This window comes from Polypterus senegalus, chromosome 3 (genome assembly GCF_016835505.1).
Source record: "Polypterus senegalus isolate Bchr_013 chromosome 3, ASM1683550v1, whole genome shotgun sequence".
NCBI lineage: Eukaryota > Metazoa > Chordata > Cladistia > Polypteriformes > Polypteridae > Polypterus > Polypterus senegalus.
Genome location: NC_053156.1, coordinates 49,142,378 through 49,165,165, shown reverse-complemented (window position 1 = coordinate 49,165,165; position 22,788 = coordinate 49,142,378). Strand labels below are relative to the sequence as shown.

The 22,788-nt window shown below is 39.2% G+C and overlaps 1 protein-coding gene across 1 annotated transcript in view; it reads right to left on the bottom strand.

Annotated features, from left to right (window-relative positions):
• Positions 1 to 22,788, bottom strand: part of LOC120525124 (very-long-chain 3-oxoacyl-CoA reductase-like) — a 61,039-nt gene extending 38,251 nt beyond the window's left edge. Inside the window, exon 1 of the mRNA XM_039747164.1 lies at positions 22,552 to 22,788. Coding sequence (XP_039603098.1) covers positions 22,552 to 22,726 — 175 coding nt within the window. The 5' untranslated portion in view covers positions 22,727 to 22,788. The remainder of the gene's footprint in view (positions 1 to 22,551) is intronic.

Here is a 22,788-nt window from a genome sequence, read left to right as displayed (position 1 = left end):
TCCACACCGACTCGCGCTTCTTTTTAAAACGTGAGGGGCCATCACAGCTGTAGCATTAGCCACGGGAGCAATCACGAATGTGGGCAGTTCCTCACCTGTGCACACGGTGAGAAACGCCCACATCGACGACTGCCCCGCGGCTCGCTACAACAACGCCCTCACGAAGCCGCCTCGGGTGCGGTGATTATTTATTTAAAATGAATGGCCTTTTCTCAACGAGCTGTGGACCCATAACACCACACATGTGTTTTGTGGACTTGGAAAAGGCATTCGACCGTGTCCCTCGGGGAATCCTGTGGGGGGTACCGGACCCCCTAATAAGGGCTGTTCGTTCCTTGTACAACCGGTGTCAGAGCTTGGTCCGCATTGCCGGCAGTAAGTCGAGCCTGTTTCCAGTGAGAGTTGGACTCCACCAGGGCTGCCCTTTGTCACCGATTCTGTTCATAACTTTTATGGACAGAATTTCTAGGCGCAGCCAGCGTGTTGAAGGGGTCCGGTTTGGTGGACTCTGGATTGGGTCACTGCTTTTTGCAGATGATGTTGTCCTGTAGCTTCATCAAGCTGTGATCTTCAGCTCTCTCTGGATCGGTTCGCAGCTGAGTGTGAAGCAGCTGGGATGAGAATCAGCACCTATAAATCTGAGACCATGGTCCTCAGCCAGAAAAGAGTGGAGTGCCCTCTCAGGGTTGGGGGATAGATCCTGCCCCAAGTGGAGGAGTTTAAGTATCTCGGGGTCTTGTTCACGAGTGAGGGAAGAATGGAGCGTGAGATTGACGGGCGGATCGGTGTTTCATCCACAGTGATGCGGGCTCTGCATCGGTCTGTCGTGGTGAAAAAGGAGCTGAGCTGTAAGGCAAAGCTCTCAATTTACCAGTTGATCTACGTTCCTACCCTCACCTATGGTCATGAGCTATGGGTAGTGACCGAAAGAACGAGATCGTGAATACAAGCGGCTGAAATGAGTTTCCTCTGCAGGGTGTGTTGGCTTTCCCTTAAAGATAGGGTGAGAAGCTCAGTCATCCGGGAGGGGCTCAGAGTAGAGTCGCTGCTCCTCCGCATCGAGAGGAGTCAGATGAGGTGGCTCGGGCATCTGATCAGGATGCCTCCTGGACGCCTCCCTGGTGAGGTGATCCGGGCACGTCCAACCGGGAGGAGGCCCCGGCGAAGACCCAGGACACGCTGGAGGGACTATGTCTCCTGGCTGGCCTGGGTACACCTTGGGATTCTCCCGGAAGAGCTGGAAGAAGTGGCCGGGGAGAGGGAAGTCTGGGCCTCTCTGCTTAAGCTGCTGCCCCAACGACCCGACCCCGGATAAGCGGAAGAGGATGGATGGATGGATGGATGGATGGACATTATTTTATATTTTTGTCTGTCTTATTACAACATTTGTAAAAAATAAATCATTTATTATGATCAGTTACTCAGATCTTGAGTAGTCTTTTCACCAAATACTTTTTTACTCTTACTTGAGTAATTTTTTGGTTGATTAATTTTTACTTCTACTTGAGTAATATTATTTTGAATTAACGTTACTCTTACCTGAGTATAATTTTTGATTACTCTACCCACCTTTGGTCCAGAGATGGAGTAGCATTCTATCTGGTGTTGGTTCTTTCCTTTAACCCAGTGGTCTGACCAGTTGCCTGAACTAGGGATTTAGGTTAGAAAGTGAATAGATTGATGAAACGAAAAGACTCCTTCAATAGATAGATAGATAGATAGATATTTTTAAAATGCCAGAACTGAAAAACTCCCAATGATTAATGAAAAAATAAGTGTCTCTGCAATTACTATGTAGGCAAGTCACTACGAGGAATCAGGAGAGGAACTTGATGACGAAATACCAAAGTATGCGGTGTACACCCAAACAGCTGCACGTTTTCACTAAGAGAGTGGGAGAAGACCCATAGTAGAAATATGTTACACTGGTGTTTTAAACTGTTCTAACCTGGGAAGAGCCTGAAGCAACAAGTTTTACCTCTTCCAAGAATATTAAAATCTGTTCTGTTTTAACAAGTAACTGCAGTATCTTTTAGCAAGAAAAGTTTTAGGTTTGCCCAAGGTAGTATATTTCATTCAAGGAGGACTCCTTCATGTTGTTAATAGGCAAGTAGAAAATAAAATGTTTTTTTAAAAAATCTATGCAATTCATCCAGTTTAATACAGTAGACCTGCTCAGTTTATTGAGTCTGGAACTGGAAGGTGAAATTCAGCCCTAAACAGGGTTCTGTATATACATCAGGCCATTTTAACATCTCCTGTCTACATTACTTTCATGTCTTTCCAATGTGAGAAGATACCAGAACACTAGGTGAATATGAAAACTGATCCCATACGGTACTTAAATTTTACTCCATGACTCTGCAGCCTGAAGATATTAGCTTTCTGGAGAATGAAGTATATCACACCAATACTGGACAAAAGCATGAACAAACTCAGGGTTGGTCACCAGTCTGTTACAGTGCCTACTCAAGCACACACTAACACATGACCAATTTAGAATCACCAAGCAAAATAGCACATGCAACTCACTGGAATGAGGAAGGAAAAACTGGAGAAAAATTCAGGAGAATGTGCAAACTCCACATACACAGTAACCAGGCAAAGGATTCAAACACAGGATGCTGGATCTGTGAGGTAGCTGTGCTAACTACTATGCCACCAATACAATGGCATGGTACAGTATATCAGAATGAATAAAATATCAGTTTGGTTAACATTTGAAATAATATTGATTTGCGACATGCTCTATTTATCAGAGGCCTGTTTAAAAAGTGTTAAAATTGTTGCCATGGCATAAGTCTTTGGAATGTCCTGATGTCTCAATGTTCTGGAAATGATCTATGCATCAAGCCAGTGGTTTAGAATACAATATGATTACATTTCAAAGGCACCAAAGACAATAAGAACTATGATGTAAATACAATCTGCAAAAGTTACTAGTTAACAGTTGTTCAAAAGCCCTGCATTTTGCTATGCTTTTCTGGAATAAAGATACATATAAAGAGAATACAAACAGGAAAAGACACTGGATTCCTCTTGTAACCCAACATATACTGTACTTTTTAACTAGTGAATGGCAGACTCCTGTACCCTTAAACTGAAATGTTCTCTATTTAGAACTACGACTGAAAGTTGGGCAGTGGTCAATGCACTTCTGGGGCCTCATGTATAAACGGTGCGTTTGCATAAAAATGTTGTGTAAGCCTGTTTCCACGTTCAAATTGCGATGTACCTAAACTTGGCATAAACCCACGCACATTTCCATGGTAGCTCATACCCTGGCATACGCAAGTTCTGTGCTCGGTTTTGCAGATTGGCGGCACCCAGGGTCAAAGCAGTGCTACTGTTCTAGTGTGGTTACCCTTTCTTTTTTAGATCCAAGTCCCTGACGTGGCTTTATAAATAAACTGAAATTAACTGCTGTGATGAAATAAAGTCCACAAAACAATTATAAAGTGTTGGGGAATTGCCCCGTATATTGCTAGGGTGCAATAGCTGGTCAAAATTGATTTGAAAATCAGACATTCGACATACATTGATGTGAGAAGCTTGTTTTTATACAGTAGGAAAATGGCTACAGGAAATGATTTGGCAGGGGTAAGCAGAAGTGGCGTCATCCGAGCTGGACAGAACTGACGTCATCGGCAAGGGGCCAGAAGTGACGTCATCTGTGGGAGTCAGAAATGATGTTGTGGTTGAAGAGGAGATTATTTTGGAGCCATTTTCAATGGTGAGAATTGTTGATGGTGCGTGAGGTTATTATTTATCTACTTTGGTTCTAGAAAGGTAGAGAGAGAGGCATCAGTACCACAATTCAACCCCCCATCTGATAATAAATCGCTCACCTCTGGACTTGTTGACTGCCTCCTAAGCACACGTGTGTGACACCGCATATTGTTTATTAGTTTAATGCATCTGATTGTAATTAACCTGTAACGATATAATGGTCCGTGGAATGGCCAAACTATTCCAAATATCATAGCTGCTTTAGCATTGTTACTCTCACTGCACCTTTTTTTTACTTCTTTCAGCTGCTCCCGTTAGGGGTTGCCACAGCGGATCATCTTTTTCCATATTTCTGTCACTGACCACTCAGAGCAGCTGAATAGAAAGAGAATTATCAGTATAAAGCATCAAGCACATGTTGCCTATTGAACCACTCTTACACGGCAAATACTATAAAACCTTTCCTGTACGGACCGCGCGGTTCAGAAACAGTTTCATCCCAAGAACTATAAATGCACTCAATCAGTCCATCAAGTGCTCCTTGTAGAACTGTTTGTTTATTTTATTAGTACAATCACCTCACTGTACACTTGCACTACAGTTATAATATTGAATAACCTGAGCAACTTTATAAAGCACATATTTACATATGATAATGATATCATTTTTAAGATGAAATGCAGCAAAATATGTTTATTATATTATACAGTTAAAACTTTAACGTCACTTAAATAATCTATATTGTTAATAATTAAACATGTGAGGACACGGTGTCACTGCGCTAGCAAGGATCTGGTGCTCCGTTCACGGATTGTTCCTGCCTTGCTGGGATTGGCGTGACACTGGAAGGATAGAATAATTAAACATATTCTACGAAGATATTTCAATGTTCTTTAAACGTTTTGAAGAGTCGCCATTCTAAGCTTACAGATGGCTTAACATCTATTACAGAGCTAATTGTGTGGCGATTGGGTATTTAGAGAAAGAAAAGTAAGGACAAGAATTAGGGGTTAGTACGTTTGAAAGAGACAGTACTGCTGCAGTAAATTATTTCATTGAAGGTCGTGCACAATCACTTCGCCACAGTGTTCCCATGTTTAATAACATGCTTTTACTCCTATCATCATGAAAATGATATCACGTATACATCTCAGTATTTTAATTATTCACACAGCTGTAATATTACGAATGTAATGGATTCTGTGTCCTGTCGAAGGAAGGGAAAGCCCGGAAGCACATAGTGATTCACACACATAGAGCACAGTATGTAAAGAACACATACAAAACAAAGCATTTAACGTGCTACTTCAGTTACGATGGGATTTGAGAAACTAGTAAATTAAACGATTTTAAGATGAAGTTTATGATGTTCTACTTTAATGACAAAATAAACTGCGTGATTAAAGTGGAAATTTCGAGATTAAAGTTGACATCTCGTGCTTTTTTCCCACTGTGTGTCTATTTTTTTTTTTCTGTACCTTAATACGCTTTCCTATGAAACTCAGACGATGGGCTACGACTCGCCTTTTCACGGCGACTTTGATATGTGACAACTTTTTTTTTATTTCGGGCACTGTGTGACTTTGTGAACTTGAGCTTTCGAGTTTCTCTGACACTCTATGTCACTCTATCAACTTCCTTTTGTTGTTTATACCATTGTTTAAACTAACAAGTAGTATGTTTTTCTTTGCCTCCACTCGGTATTCGCTGAACTTCTTCTATTCCCCTCGTGCTTTAGCCATTGCCTTTTCACAGAATGCTGAGCTTAAAGGCTATTTATATTGATTTGCATATTCAAAGAGGCATAATTCTGGGAGGAGATGGGGTCGGACAGCAGGCACGTGCACGAGTATTTCTTTTCACGCTGACTGTGATTTATTTAGCGGAAGAACGTGGAAGTGGGTGAACACTCAGATTTATGCATCTGGATTTTTTTGTGCATAAGCACATTTCCGCCTTTGTGCTTACATCATGTTATAGTGTGAATTCTATGCACGGCGTTATGCATTAGGCCCCTGGTCTTTGAATTAGAAATGTTTGTCTCTGGGTTGTTTCCAATTACAAATAAAAAATACTATGATAGCATCCTAAAGTAAGTAGGACTTTCTTATTCTGTGTGTTTATGAATGTTTTTAAAAATCTGGAATTTAGATAAGTATTCATTTTATTAATCATACACTTAAAAATCGTACTTACTATGCTGAACATGCACATCTGGTACTTTTTGATTCAGAGACCCACAGTTCATGGCCAGCTGTTCCGTATGAAGGTGATAGTGTTGCTAGGGTTTTATTTCTTTCTTTCTTTATTTGTGCATTATATTTTGTATTTTTGAGTATATTTTTGTTTCCTTTTTAAATAAATATTTATTACTGTGGTTTGACTGCTTTTGTTATGGTATGTCTAGCTCATGGAAATCAGAATGAAGCTTTGTCCCCAAAATCTAACCTCAAGCTTCAACTGAGGTCTAGAAATCAAATTAAGGCTCACCTAAAACCCAAAAAGCAGACTGCTGGCATTCACAAGCCCAAAAATGGTACTGTGCTTTCAAAGTTCAAGAAAACACAGAAAGGGAAGAGGGGAACCATACAACTACTGACTCAAGAACAAAAGAAAGCTTGTTAATTATAAAACAAAAAGTTCAAAAAGTCAAAACAAAAGCAAATAATCAATTTGAAAATATATGCCTAGTGCACAATTCCCCAAATTCCTACCAAAAAAAGAAAAATCATGAGCACTTGCAAAATCCAAAATTAAAAAAAAGGTGCCAAAATACAGGGCTCTTAAATTTCACTGCCCCTTAAGCTCAATACTTAGTGCACAATAATCATAAAAATGATAGGATATTAGGAAAATATACAGTATATAGACAACAAAACAAACAAAATCAATAGTAGTATTTACAAAACAGATAATTAAATTGTGTTTTTATTTTTATTTTGCTAATTGTGGACTTATTATTTTGGACTGTTCTATTCAGTGTATACTATATGTTGAAACTAAGGGAATAGGTCCTCTAATGCTACAGCTTTGGGATGACCCTCAACCTTAATAATGTAGTGTGAAGCCTTAGTTCTTCGTAGGGGTTGAATTTCTTTTTTTTTTTTGAAGGCTACCCCTTTGTGTATTTTCATTTTTGTTTGAATTTTTTCTTTTTTATCTTATTGGATTTTGATTTTTTAGTTCTTTTAAAGGTTTTGATTTTTATCCCACAGACTTGGGTTTGTTTGCTTTTTGGTTTACCCTATTTGGTTCTGTTTATTTTTGAGAAGATTTATTGTTGAAAGCTTTAAAATTAGAATCAATACTTTGTCATTTTCAGCCATTTGGTTTATGGTTCCCCTCTCCCTTTCAATAACATTTAAGCCAAGGCTTCTTTTTAAAGTAAGAATGTTGCAAAATCTGATTATCAAATTTTGGGACAGGTTAATTTGTGTGTTCCTACCTCCCCATTATTCTTATCACATTCTATAGAGGCAGCATCATGAGAGTTCTGACCAGCTGCATCAGCATTTGGTTTGGAAACGGCAGTTTCCCTGACTGCAAGATCCAATACTGGATTGTACACACAGCAGAAAAGACAATTGGAACCTTACTACCCTCCATTAAAGACATATTTATTAAGATTTCAACGTGCATTGTGCAGGACTGCTCCCACAGCTTCCATGGTTTATATGAGTCATTTCCAAGTGACAGAAGGTACTGTAGCATCTGAAACAGTTCTATCAGGTTATTGAACAGCTTTTATGCTTTGGCTTTCAAGACAATGAACTGTATACTGTCTTCAGGTCTGCTCCTAGTAGTTCATTTATATGTAATACATGTGTTACTACTGTTGCTTTATTTATTTATTTATTTACTTCTGTTTCCGTTAGTACTATGCATTAGTTACCGATTATCTATCTATCTATCTATCTATCTATCTATCTATCTATCTATCTATCTATCTATCTATCTATCTATCTATCTATCTATCTATCGTGGAACGAGCCCCCGACAGACAGGTAGACATTTTTAAAAGCACCACCACACATTTATTTTACAACTACTATATACAATAATAAGTGCACACAACCCACAACTCTCCCAAAGTCCAGGCCTCTCTATCCAATGCCTCCTTTCTCCTGACTGCCTCCACTCCTCTCCTCCCGAGCTCTGTCCTCTTCCACCCGACTCCAGCCATCGGATGGAGGGAGGCAGCTCCTTTTATAGTCACCCAAATGTGTGCCAGGTGCCTCCCGACAAACTTCCACCGGCATTCCCCAGTGTGGCGGAAGTGCCGGCTGCACACCCGGAAGCACTCCGGGTGTCTCTGATCCTCTTCCCCCCAGCACTTCCGGGTGTGGCGGAAGTGCTGAGGTCCAGGGCTCCAAAGGCATTGGGGCGCCCCCTGGCAGTGACCACGGGCCCCTACTGTCCCTATAGCCACCAGGGTGGTCGTCCCCACGTAGTCTGGGGGAGGCGTAAGCCCTCCTCCGGTCCTCCGGGGCGTCCCGGCCGGGTACCATCCCCCAGCCACCTGTGACACTATCTATATATTTATTATAGTATAGCTCTTTACTTGCCCTGTGTTTATGTATATGTTGCACTGTGCTCTTGGGAAACATTATTTCATACCACTGTAGGCTGCAATTGTATATATGAACAGTATGACAATAAAGCCATTTGACTAGACTTGTCTTGATGATGGAACTTCCTGTAGTGTTAGACCAATAAACTAAGATCTCCATTTACTGATCTGGGTTTGTCTTACCTGAACATTTTTCCCAATCTTTACCCTCATATTCCCCTTTATACCAAGAACCCAGATGTTCTGGTGACTCTTTTATCCTTCATCTACTAAGCACATATTTACCTGAATCTAGCTACATTCAATTATGCATCAGGTATTGAGTATTACATGTATGTATTCAATTTCAAAGCACACAAAGATAATGCTGTTTAAACACACACTGAGCATTGTCTTCTAGAATATTAAAGAGGTTCTTCTTCCATCATGAATTTAAGTTAAGAATAAGTATTTCAAGTATGCCTGGATTTGTAATGAGTAAAGCATATGGCATTTTGCTTTTGCAAGGTAAACAGATCAGTATTTTGATTCTCATTCCAGTGAGAGAATAATCACAGATATTAAATTGCTTAATAGAAAAAAATACAAGGAAGTGGAGGTAGCCAGAAGGGGCAGACAATATTGTAGTATGGAAAGCAGGAAGATGTTTAAGAAAATCCAAAAGCAGCAAACAAAACCAAGTTCTGAAACTGAAATATTTGTTCCAAAAAGGCATTCAAACTAACTTACCCATAATACTAAAATGCAAGATAAAGTTCATAACAAAATACTGTGTGCAATTGTATACATATGGAACACAATGACAAAGCACATTGCATGAACTCCACTTTACATGACTAGTGATGAGGATAGCAACTGCAAATAAAGTGATTGCGCTCATTAATATGTACCACAACATGGGAGAGACCAGTCAAGAAAACACAAAATTGAAGCATGCTAATTTTACTCGCCTAAATATAAAAAATAAATAAGAAGAAAAACACATTCAAACATTCCAAAATGAAATAACAATCCCATATATGCTCAGACGAAGGTTCACAACAAATACAAATTGTGAGAGACTTCCTACAAGATTCTGAGGTTCAAAATTGTTAAAACAACAATAAACTTCACAAGAATCTATGCAGGATACAAAAGTCTCTCGATAAAGAACTGAGCCTGAAATTTTATTCTCCAAGTACTCCAGTTTCCTCTCACATCCCTAAGGTTCAGATTAGACTAAACAGAGATGCTTAGTTGTATCAGAGAGTGACTGTAGCTCTGTAAATAAGTGTGCCCTGTGATAGACTGCTGTCCAATCCACAGTTGTTTTCCTCTTGAATCCAGTGCTGCAAGGAGAAACATCAGCTTGCTGTGACTCTAAATTAGATACATTTATTAAACAGAAGATTATTGGATGGATGAATGGACAAGGAAGTGGGTTCAAATTGTATTCTATTAAAAGTGTTTTGAGCATGTTGCCTAGACCTCTAGAGTTTTTAAGGCCACTCCAAGTAGCTCTCTGAGGGAAGGCCAAAGACACGGATTTGGAGAGACCAATGTCAAGAGAGAGATATGAGATGAGAACGAGCTGCAAGACAGGATTGACTGAATAAATAACTATAAAGACATGAGTGGAGTTTGACATTTAGGCTGGGTCAGACAAACCACAGAAAATAATGTCATTCTCTATTGTACTGCTGCATATTTAAATCAGATCCTATGTTAAATATGGCAGATTGTTTGTAATATAATTTTACAGCATTATGTAAGTTTAACTTACATTAACACATTTAAAACTCCTGTCGAAGGAAATTACGAAAAAGTATATAAATACCATTAACAAGATATTGCCCCTTCCCAGTCCTTCCCTGATCCAGGCATCCTGGTGGGGCAAGGTCCCTGGCCACCTGCCACAATGACCACTGTTTTTCACCACTACCTGTTCTTCTTTCACCCTTATTCTCCTGACCACACACACAAATGAACTTTAACACCCCATAGTACACTACATCTATAAAAATAAAATTGTATGCCATTTGGATATGTTTGTTTGTTCAGTAATCATTGAAAATTGGCTGAACTGCTTTTTACAAAACATGGGTCCAAGTTAAAACATAAGGTATTATTATGTTGTATTGAGAAGAGGGCTTACAATGGAAGAAGTGCAACAGAAAACAGCATCAACATGGGAACTACAATTCCCATCAGGCAGCATGAGTTCCTGCAGTGAGGATATTGTCAAAAGGCAAACAAAGTTTTGTAGTGGCCAAAACCGAATCTTATCTAAGATCCCAGGTACATATAGGTATGTTTTCTTCTTAATTAATTTGGATAACAATTTTATTGTCTAGCAAGATTAACGCTTTCATAGGTTATGTTTAGCAATGTGGAAATTTTAAAAGAAAAGTTTGTCCCTAGTTTATATCCAGGCAATGCCAAGTACTTTAGCTAGTAAAAAACAAGTAGCTAGACTGAAGACATGCACAATAGGAGGAGGCACTAAAGAGTTTGATGGTTATGTGTAAAAGGCAGGTTCTCAACTGTTCATTTCCTTGAAGGGACAGCATGGTCCGATACATTCCCACTATGGACTGCCTGCCAGACCTCCCTGGATGCAGCCTGGAAAGGAGAACTTGGCCCTAGCTTCCCCTAATAGTAGATATGTGCTGCTTCCTGTGGGCCAGGAGGTCTTGCAGCCTTTTGGTATACCTTTATTACATCCCTGGGTTGCAATCTAGCATGTTGGGTTGAACAATGTGAAATTTCCCTCTAGTTTAAAACTAACAAACAAACTTCTTTAATGGCCAGTACACATATAGGGAATGCCTTCCTGTTGCAGCCCTTGCATAGGTCCTGCCAGGCATCTCTTCACACAATAAACAAATCGTTTAGCATGTCAGTAGTGCAAATATCAAAACAGAAACAGTCTTTCTCTAGACTTGTGATTTTTAAATATGTTGTTATCTAAATCAGGGTCAAAAGGAGCCAAAGCTTGTCCCATAAAGCAAGAATCAACCCTGGACAAGGAGCACACATGCATATATCCAGAGAGACAGCTGACAGTAGCCAATTAGCCTAACCTTTGAGTCTTTGGGATGTTGTAGGAACGTCAAGGATAAGGAGGAATACCCCATGTGTAAAGGCATATAAAAAAGAGGAAAGCTGGGATAATTTGCATTTCCTATTAAAACTATGTTACCATTTACATTTTTACTTCACATTACCTTTCTTACTTTGAGTTGTGGTGATCTAATTTCAACCAAGTAATTTATTTCGAAATGTAAATTAGTTATTACTTTCTTGGTAAATTGCTGTTTTGTTATAGTTTCTTTTTAATTTTATATTGTTTTTTTAATTTGCTCAGAAGTAAGTATACAGTATACAGCAGTTTAACTTACAGGTGTTGTGTAAAATGAGAGAAACAGAGGAAAGGAAATTGAACTTTACTTTAAATAACTAAAGTTATGTTAAGTTCCTTATGCTTAACTACATTTTTTTCTATAAAATACAGTTATTTCACTGTATATATTACTTGTTTCCTTATGAATGATGCTTGTTTAATGCCTAACCATTTAGTTGTTAAGGAAATGTCTCTGTTACACTGTGACATATATATAGTAAATATACTAAATGAGGAACTTGATGACAAAAAAGACAGTTTGGGCATCATTTAATGTCCAAGTTGTACCAACTTTTAGACTAAAAACAGCAGTTTGAAATTAAATCACATGGGCCAAATAAATGGGAGCTTGTTCTTTCTGACTTCAGTCTGCTAAATTCAGAATGAGTGAGACCCAGGACATTGAAGAATTCATACAGAAGATGGTGGAGGATATCCAAAACCTGAAGTTTCAGGCGGGGGTACAGCAGACTCAGATCACTGAAGCAGAAGTATGTGGCCAAGCCCGTGCGGCTCTCAAGAAGGAACTATAGATGTGACCATCCCAGGTACTGTTAACGCTCCATCCTGATAACGATATTAAGACGTACTTGTTGAATTTCGAATGAACTGTAGTGCATCACCAATGGGACCATGTCCCTGCATGAAGATGCAGCCGATAATTACAATAAGTTAAAGACTGAGGTGCTGCTCAGATATGAAATCACTCCGCACCAACAGGCTAGTGCTTGTCACGAGTGGACATTTGACCCTGAAAACCCAGAGATCTGGGGTTGCTTGGCTCGATGGCTTAAACCTGAGGCCAATTTCGTAAATTGAATCATGGAGTTGGTCGCTGGTAATTTTCTCTTGTGCAGTCGGTACTAGAAAACCTTGCCCATCTGGTCCACAGGCAGAAATACAAAGACATGGACGTCTTGATTGCAGCCCTCAAGCACCACGGTGTTGCCTCCCAATCAAAAAGACAGAGAGGAACTCTGATCACCACAGGCCCTGACAGGGATGTGTTGCTATACCTGAGCCCTCTCGGTTTAATATGGACCCTGCAGTGCATGCACTCCTTCCTGTTACAAATGTGGAGAACTTGGCCACAACATTCGAAATGTTCCCATTTTGGTGAACCAATGAATTATAGTTTGGCAAAAGGAGAGACATACTTTTTTTTTGCAAACCCTTTGTCTTTGCCACATGATGAGGTTGTTGTAGTTAATGGGCACTAAGTACCAGCACTAATCGATTCCAGCAGTAACATTTATATTGTAGCTCACCGTTATATACTCTCATGACAATTGGAATCTGGGTTGATCAGTCTAACGTGTATCCATGGGGAAACCAAATTTATTATAACTTATAACAGACTCACACAAAAGATCTGGGTAGTTGTCATGCACAGCCCTTCCTTCCCTGTAATGCTCGGGTGAGACTGGTCAGAAAATAACAGCAAAAGTATTATCTCCACCTCTATTAAAACACTGGGCCTTGTTAAAGATGGACAAAACCCATCACAGACTGCTTCCACACCTCGTATGCAACCAGTCAATGATATGGCTATCCAATTTGAAGAGGGTGTCATTCTTTCATCAAAGTCTGATGATGTAACTCATGCAGAGAATGCGATTGCATGGGACATAACTCTGCCCATTGAGGTCACTAATGATCCTCTGTCTCAATTACAGTTTCAGTTTAAACAAAAACCAGCTTCATTTAAACGAGAATGATTGAATGATGATTCCTTAAAGTTTGCATTAAATGCAGTTGTTCTGATAGACGGCAAACAAATTATTTCATGCCACAGGGACCTTACTTTGTGCTAAAGAATGATTTATTTTATCAGATAACAGACCATGAGGGAGTGTGGACACTGTTGTTAATCCCACAGACTTTCTGGGAACAGCTTTGTGAGTTAGTGCATGCCCACCTCTTAGGTGCCCATTTATGTACCTAGAAGACCCTGGGGAGAATTAAACTATTTCTATTGGCCAGGAATTAATGAAGAGATCCATCACTTTTGCATTTCCTGTCCAAAATGTCAACTGCAACAAATTCCTCGGAAGGATCATGCTCCGCTCGTTCTGGTCCTGCTCATTGACAAACCTTTTGATCAACTAGGGGTGGACATTACTGGACTCCTAGAATCCTCTGCTAGAGGCCACAAATATATTTTGTCATTGTGGGCTATGTTACCCAATATCCTGAAGCCATCACACTAAGTGTGGCTAATTCTAAAAATATCGCATAGGATTAACCTTGTAGGGGTATTTGAGCAGGTTGGCATCCCTAAAGAAGTTCTAACGGACCAAGGGACATTCTTTACATCGGAAACATTCAGGGAGGCTGCCAAATTAATTCAGATTAAGCACTTAAAATGCTCAGTGTACCATCCTGAAACTGATGGTTTAGCAGAGCAGTTCAAATGCTCAAGCAAATGCTCTGCAAGGTGGTCAGCGAGAATGGAAAAAACTGGGTTCAGTTAATTCCACTCATTCTGTTCTCCTACCGGAAGGTCCCTCAAGCCTCCACGGGCTTCTCCCCTTTTGAATCATTATTTTCTGGCAATTTCAACCATGCTAACTTAAAAAAATGTAACACCTAAGCTTTTCCAGCATGTGAACTTTGCCACAAGAGGTGAGAATATGCTGGACCTTTTTTACACAAACATTAACGATTCTCAAATGGCTGTACCCTGCCCCCATTTGGGATTCTCAGACCACCTCTGTGTTCGGCTGCTCCCAGCATACAGGTCACTGCTGAAACAATCTAGGCCAATACAAAAAGACATCAGACTTGGCCTGAAGGAGCCAACTCAGCATTGCAGGACACCTTTGAATGTATAGACTGGAGTATGTTCAGGGAGGCAGCCAACTATGACCAGCATATTAACTTAGAGGAATACACTGACTCTGTGACTGGGTACATAGGAAAGTGCATTGAGGATGTCACTATTGAAAAAACTATCGTGATACATGCCAACCAGAAGCCACGGCTGACGGCTGAAGTCTGTGCTCCGCATAGAACAAGAGATGCTGCCTTAAGATCAGGTGATGAAGGGGCTCTGAGATCAGCACAGGCTGAACTTTCCAAGTCCATCAGGAAAGTTAAAAGTCAGTATGCACAGAAGATGAAAAACAACTTCTGTGACACATGTGGCAGGGCATACGGGCCTTAATGAATTATAAAATCTCATCACAGGCTTATATCACTGATACTTGCCTCCTTGAAATGCTCAACAACTTTTTATGTGTGTTTTGCAGCTCAAAACAACACATAGTCATATAAGTCCACACCCTCCCCTGAGGAACAAGGGCTTCGTCTGGACCCTGCCAATATAAGGCAGACTCTTTCCAGAGTCAACTCACGGAATGCTGCAAGACCAGACAACATTCCAGGGCATGTGCTTAGAGACGGTGCTGACCAACTGGCTGATGTCCTCACAGACATCTTTAACATCTCTTTGAGCCAGGCTCTGGTCCCCACATGCTTCAAAAAGACCACTATCATTCCATTGCCAAAGACGTCAACAGTGACATGTCTTAATGTCTACCACCCTGTAACACTGACTCCAATCGTGATGAAGTGCTTTGAGTGGTTGGTTAAAAGACTCCATCCTCCCAACCTCTCTGGACCCACTCCAGTTTGCTTACCGTCCAAATCAATCCACTAATGATATCATCTCATAAACCTTGCACACTGTATTGTTTCACCTGAACACCAGGGATTCATATGTCAGAATGTTGATTTCAGCTCAGTGTTCAAAACGATCATACCCCAGTAGTTGGTGAAAAAACTCTCTCTGCTAGGCTTTGGCACTCCTCTTTGTAATTAGATTCTGAACTTATTGATAGATCACAGTCAGTGTGCATTAGCAGCCTAACATCTAATACCATCAGGCTGAGCATAGATGCCCCCCAAGGCTGCAGGCTGAGCCCACTATTGTTCACACTGCTCACCCATGACTGCACCGTCAAGTCTGAGTCCAACCTCATTGTTAAGTTTGCGGATGATACAACCATAGTGGGTCTCATCAGCAACAATGATGATATATCCTACAGAGAGGAGGTTGAACACCTGATGAGGTGGCGTGGTGAAAGTAATCTATCTCTTAATGCTGATAAGACAAAAGAGATGCTTGTCGATTTCAGAAGGACACTGGCTGACTATTCACCACTGCTCATCAATGGCTCTGCTGTGGAGAGAGTCAGTATCAATGAGTTTTTTGGGGTATATTTTTTTCTGATGACCTCTCTTGGACAATCAACACCAACTCAATTGTCAAGAAAGCACAGCAATGCCTCTTTTTTCTGCAGAGATTGAAAAGAATTGGCTTACCACAACCCATTCTTACCACCTTTTACATAGGATCTATGGAGAGCATTCTGACAAACCACATCAATGCGTGGTTTGGGAACAGCAAAGCCCATGAGCGCAAGACACTGCAGGGTATAGTGGAGGACTGCTGAAAGGATCATAGCAATCTCCCTCTCCAAAATCTAGGACATCTTTTAGACACACTGCATAGCGCCAACGCCATTGTGAAAAACGTCTCTCACCCATTACATGCATTGTTTGATCTCTTGCTATCAGGTAGAAGATACCACAGCATTAGAACCATAGCCAGGTCCTGTAACAACTTCTTCTCCCAGGCTGTCAGTCTTTTGAACTCCTACATGTCACCCAGTACCATATGCTTATAACATTCCCACAATTATGTACTGTCACTTTTCACTCTGCACTTTAATATGGGAATCGAGCATTTTTCAAGCTTTATATTAATGCATATTATGTCTTTTTATATTGTATTGTTGCTGTGGTCTTTGGTAATGTTATGAAGTATGTTGTTTTGCATATGCACCAGGGGCTGTAAGGAATGAAACTTCATGCCGTCATACACTATGAATCTGCGGTGGACTGGCGCCCTGCCCGGGGATGTTTCCTGCCTTGCACCCTATGTTGGCTGGGATTGGCTCCAGTAGACCCCCGTGACCCTGTAGTTAGGATATAGTGGGTTGGATAATGGATGAATGGATGGATATACTATGAATGTGAATGAATGAGAGGAAAAATTGAATAGATTAAAGAACTGCTACAGTTATTTTACTCCTTTTGGCCCCTTAAGCTCCTATATTATTCTTCCCCTCAACTTCCTGTTGTTTGTCCTTCTTTGATGTTAAATTTACTTTTCCTATATGTTCTCCTAACATTATTACTTCCCTGCCTTGAAACTCTCTGCTCACAGTTTCTATCCCTACGTATTAATGAACTCTTACATTTACGCCCTCTTAATTGCACTACTATCTTGACCGCTAAGTACTATTCTATGCAGTAAACGGTTTACTTAGAAAACTTGCTTACTGAATATCCACCACAAAGATTTTAGGAGCAAAATGTGTCTTTTAAATAACTCTCACACTTCAGAACACAAAACTCTCAGCACTTCCTTAGTGTCCAATTCCACTTGCATAAATGACATCAGTATATCAGTTCATTTCAGTCTCCAATCAGTAATACATTATTTTCATTAAGTCATTTGTACAATAATAATGCATTGAGGTCTAAATGAAATTAAATTTAATATATATTTTAGTAGTTAGCGCTATTTGACATGTACGTTTTTTTTTTTTCTTTAACTAGTACTTGGTGGGTTTTCTGCCTAACTCCGCACTGTCTTGTGCAATGCGGCCGCAAAGAGCTTAAACAACTCGGCACATCCACATAAAAAACGACAAGGGGTGAGCGAGCTATCTTGAAGGCTTTTACTGGACGTACTTCGTTGTAAACTGAAATATATACAAAAGAAACATACAGGCATTTACAGGTGTACAATCAAAGACAATAAAGAATGATTTACAAAGCAATACATAGCAGATAGTGTACATTAAACAATAAAGCTTTAAAAGATACTTACAAGGCGAGTGATTTCCACGGTTGGATCAAGACGAAGAGAAGCGCGTAGACAGAGGTTCAAATTGCTGTGTACCACAACTAACCAGACACAGGGGTTTATATACCCTAAGGATATGTTTTGGACGTAAACAAAACAAGAGATAAAGGGGTGCCTACGTGAGACACATGGGGTGCATTGTATTCAAATGTTTATTATGGGACCTACGTCTTTTATGTGAGTTTCATAGACTTTTATAGTACCACTGTGAGTGTGGGACGTGACTGACAGAAGTGTTAATAAATGACAAGATGAAGGGGGAGCAAAGTTCAACAAATAACAATCTCAACTAACAAGATGTGGGGCAGAACAGTGGGAGTGCCAAATATGTTTGCCAATTCTGAGGCTGCTGCAGAGACTGGAACTGCAAGGATCTCAGTACAAAGTATAATGAATATACCTAAACACTGTTGCTCTTTAAACCGATATATTTCAGAGGAACTGAATTAATTGATTAATAAGCACTGGTTATTGTCATCATGTAAAGCTGACCTGAAGATGTACAGTGTCTACAGTATAGCAACTACCCTTTTGTCGAAGGAACTCATTTTAAAGTAACATCTGGCATTCATCTAGTTTACCTTATTCATTTAAACACTTCTTTAATGTCTCCTCTTAATCTCCATTTACTTAAACTGAATGGATTTAATTCCTTCAATTCATTCAAAGTGTTTATACCCTGCAGTACTGTAGTTGTACGTATCTGGGCATGTCCCAAATACTGTCACATATCTTTCACATAATACAGAGACTAAAGCAGCACCCAGTACAAAAGTAAAGGTGCATTGTGCAACACAAGCATGACCTCCCTTGATCTGTAAGCCCTTCTCATAAGGTGTATTTCCAAGTTTAACAAACCCTGTTGTGAAATAAATCAGATATTTTTACTTACTAATTGTACAACGTCATATTTATTTACACTAAACTGCAATGGCCAACATGTGAATTCTGTCCAGGTTTGCCTGTATCATTGCTTCTGACCGAAGTTCAACTTCAGGTTTATTGCCATGTGTACAAAGTACAATGAAAAGAATCTGGCATTTCACGGTGTACTGTATGTGTCATCTACAACACATTAACAAGCACATTGAACAATTACATTTCTATCTGGCTCTTGATCATTAATTCATCTGTTCATCCATCCATCCATCCACATATCCATCTATTTTGTAAGCATGCTAATTCAAAGTAGGGTTGAGGGAATGCTGGAGCTTATACCAGTAAGCATCAGGCGCAAAGTAGGAACAATACCTGGACAGAGTGCCAGCCTATCGCAGGATAAACACACACACACACACACACACATCAGGGGCCAATTTAGAATCACCAGTCCACTTAACCTAAATGTCTTTTGACTGTTGAAAAAAACTGACTCAGCCATGGGGTCCCATGTGGACACAGAGAGCCCTTGGAATGTAAATTAAAAATAACAGTGGCCCCAGCATTGATCTCTGTGGAACGGCCAGTTTTAAAATTTCTTTTAAAATGTTGATATATTTCTTGCACTGTAATGTTTTCCATTCTTCTGTACATTTGAGTAAATGAAAAGGCTTTCAACATAAATAATAACATATGTGCTCTGGCAACAGAAGATTTTGCTGCATCTGTAAAAATTCTAGATAGTTCACAAAACACAATCTCCTGTATGAACCCATGTTGGCTGTTCACTAATGTACCTGTTCGATCTTTTATTAAGTGCTTTTCAATCTTTTATGTAGTATTTTCTTTCATTACTTCACTCATTATGCATGACAGGTTTATTGGCCTATAGTTACTTAGATTGTACAGATCATTTTTTAAATATAATAGAGCTTTTGTTTCATTGCAGAATTTTTAATCCTAGTAGTACTTCTTTGTGTTTAATCACCAAATCACTTTTAGGTGTGTTTATATGTATGCGAAAAGTACCTGCTGTGATTGTCATATCTGTGCCATCTGTGTGTCTATCTCCATGAAACAACTCAGCACCCAGTTAACTGATTTTATTGAAATTTGCCACACATATTCTTCTAAAAAAGAGTTCCCAAATCCCAAAAACTTCCATAAATACCCACTTGAGTAGAGAACCATGGGCAAACACAGAATCTTTATAAATAAAAAGATTGATTCTTCACAAAAAATGCTCTGTAACAACAAGAAGCTCTGTGGAGCACATAAGTGCAAAAAGGAATTCCCCAAAAAAAGGCAAAGTCAATCCAAAATAAACAATCCAAGGCAAAATCCAAACAGTGGTCAAGAACAGAACAAAAAAGTGGAAAAAGTCCAATAAATCGCAAAAGCCCAAAGAAACACTCACCAACTGACAAGTGCATTCAAATGAACTTCAAAGAACTATAGGCTGCCCTCATCTTTATAGAGTAGTTTCTTGGGTTCATGGGCAGATGGCCCTGCCTCTTGGGGAACCAGGACAAAACACAAGGCACATAACACAGACATTAGTAATACAGTAAATAATAAAAATACCATTAACACAAATGAAAGACTCAAAAATTAACAAAAAAGACATAAAACAAGAAATAGACTCCCAGCCAGGGAAAGAACCATCACTGAAATATAACACCATCATAGTCCAAAGCAGCCAACAATTTTATCTTGAGACTTCAACAGAGATTTTACACTCCATTGGGTACTTTGTTTAAAAATGCTATGTTTAAAAAATGTCAACTTCAATTTCAACAGCTTTATGGAAAACCGGTTATTTAGCCCAACAAGCTAATTATAGACCCTCCCCATCCAACAACTAACATTAATATATCGATTAATTCTATTTTTACATTACTTAAAATAGAATCTGCTGTCAATATAGGCTATCTATTTGAACTACGTTTGTAACTATATGATGTTGTAAAGTACTCTTAAGAAGCATATATTTAATGTAGTCCACTTATTTTGGTAATTGCATTCTATTATTGCATTTCTGCACATAACACATTGTTACAAAAGTATTTAAGAAACAAGAATGTTGCAGGTATCAACAATGTAACTAAAAAAATTTAGCTCCCCAACGAACCTCAATTTTATGGCATGTGGACATTTTCTAACTTGTTATTTAATTAATATTTCCTTTAACAACTGGGAGGTTATCAAGAAAAAAATATGAATTGTGAGCATTTTAGATTTCCTTTCCTATGTGTTTAATATGTTCCTGTTATTCATAATATACTTCATTTCTTCTTTTGCCTGTTCTTTTGCTTCTAGAAAATTAGATTTTTTAGCAATTTTCTTTCTTGTCTTTTGGCATTCCATTTTTTTCTTTTAACTGTTACTCTCATAAGCCATATGGTTATGTGCTATTGTCCTTTTTGTACATATTACACATTTGCTTTTTGTTCTTCTGCAACTTTCTTAATAGTTATTCATTCACTAAAAATTTCTTTTAAACTTTATAAGAGCCTTTAAGTTTTGGGATCAACTTGTCTTGTGCCTCATTGCTCTTTGCTCTCCAGTTTCCTTCTTTAAGAACTGTGCTGTTCAATGTATAACACACAGCCCAATGTTGGTACATTGTCTTCCAAGAACATATGTGGAGAGGCACCTGTACAAAAGATATATTCTCAGTGTTACAGAAACAGCAGATGACATGCAAAAGAGGGAAGTTAATAAAGTTAAACATCATCAGACTCTATGCTGGATATGAGTGAATCTCATCACCTAATTGAAACCTAAACTATGAACAAAATAAATCTTACACCTACTTTGCAAATTTTTTATCTTGTTCTGGCACAAAAATAACTTTGGCCCTACCTGCAGCACACAAATGACACTGCCGGTCAAAAGCTTTATTACTGCCACCTGGCCTGCCAAACCTACTGCACAAAGTCTCCTCTTCACAGTAGAAACTGAGACTTGCTTTTGTTGACCACTGTTAAGCTGTACCTGAAGCTTTTGTGTTGTGAGGTGCCCGTCACACAAGCTGGTGACCCTCAGAAACTTGTCTTCAGATTAGGTGTTGACTTTGAATCTGCCTGATCTCTTCCTACCAGAGTTTCTTCCCGTTTCCAATTGCTTTTGGATTGTGTAGGTCACCACTGTACTCCCACTTTGATTTTAACTTTCAATTTCTCTAAATGAAAGGCCTACACTTCAAAGGGTAGCAATGCTCTGTCTCATTTCATTTTTTAATTGCAGTTTGATCAATGACATTCACTTCACCTGTTAGTCATTTTAATGTTTTGGCTGATCAGCACATACAGTACTTAGGTTTACAGTTGCTTGTATGGAAAATGGCATGTAGTTTTGATTATTACAATAGCTTTATTAACTAAATTTACTCAAAAGAATGTCACAATGGCACAGTACATTTAGGTACAATCTCGTCAATGCTCAAATTGCTGGCCTGACATTTTGGCATGTCCTTTAATATGAAATACTTTAAGTAAATTGCGGCTATTTTTGTAATGACTTTGTCCGGCGTGAGGCCGGGACTGAACTTAAATATAGGTTTTAGTTAAGAAACGAAGGTAATGTAAATGGTTATTTCTCAGACATTTATTGTGTGGTTCGCTAAAAGCACACCCTATTATACCCACATGGCAGTTGGCGAAGTTAGCGTGGGACAGGAAACAGAAAGAGATTAATTACTTACAAGTTCATTTGAGTAAACTTTAGTGCGATCAATGTGTTTAACGCTGTCCTAGGTTTTCATTGATTTTATCTACAGCTGAGCATATGACTTGTCCACCCTTTGAAGAAACGGTGTTATCTCAACTGCAGATTTAATTCCCGTACAGTTTTTCTTGGAAAAGGCGTTTCAGTCGGTACTGAAGGGCTGTTAAGAGGGACGGAACGCATACCGCTTCTAATAAACGAGACAAACTTAATATGTACTGAAATTTTTTTAGTATTCGTCACATTGTGAAAATAAATCAGTCCTGAATGCGTGTTTGAAATCAGGTTCTTTTTTTCTAGAGATACTGGATTATTGCACAGTACCTGCCCACTCTCCAAAGGACTTCAGATCGGTCTTCCAAAACCACGGCATTATATATGAAAGAAATCCACGCCAGATATTCCAAACCAGTTGGACGGCTCCTACCGTGAAGCTGAAAACTCCTAGTCCAGCAAAGACGTACAAAAGCATATCCCCATTCATATCTAAAACAGTCATTCTCAGCGTCCAAAGCTGAAACTCAGCAATACTAAGGAGTCGTCTCAGCGCAAGAAGATTAA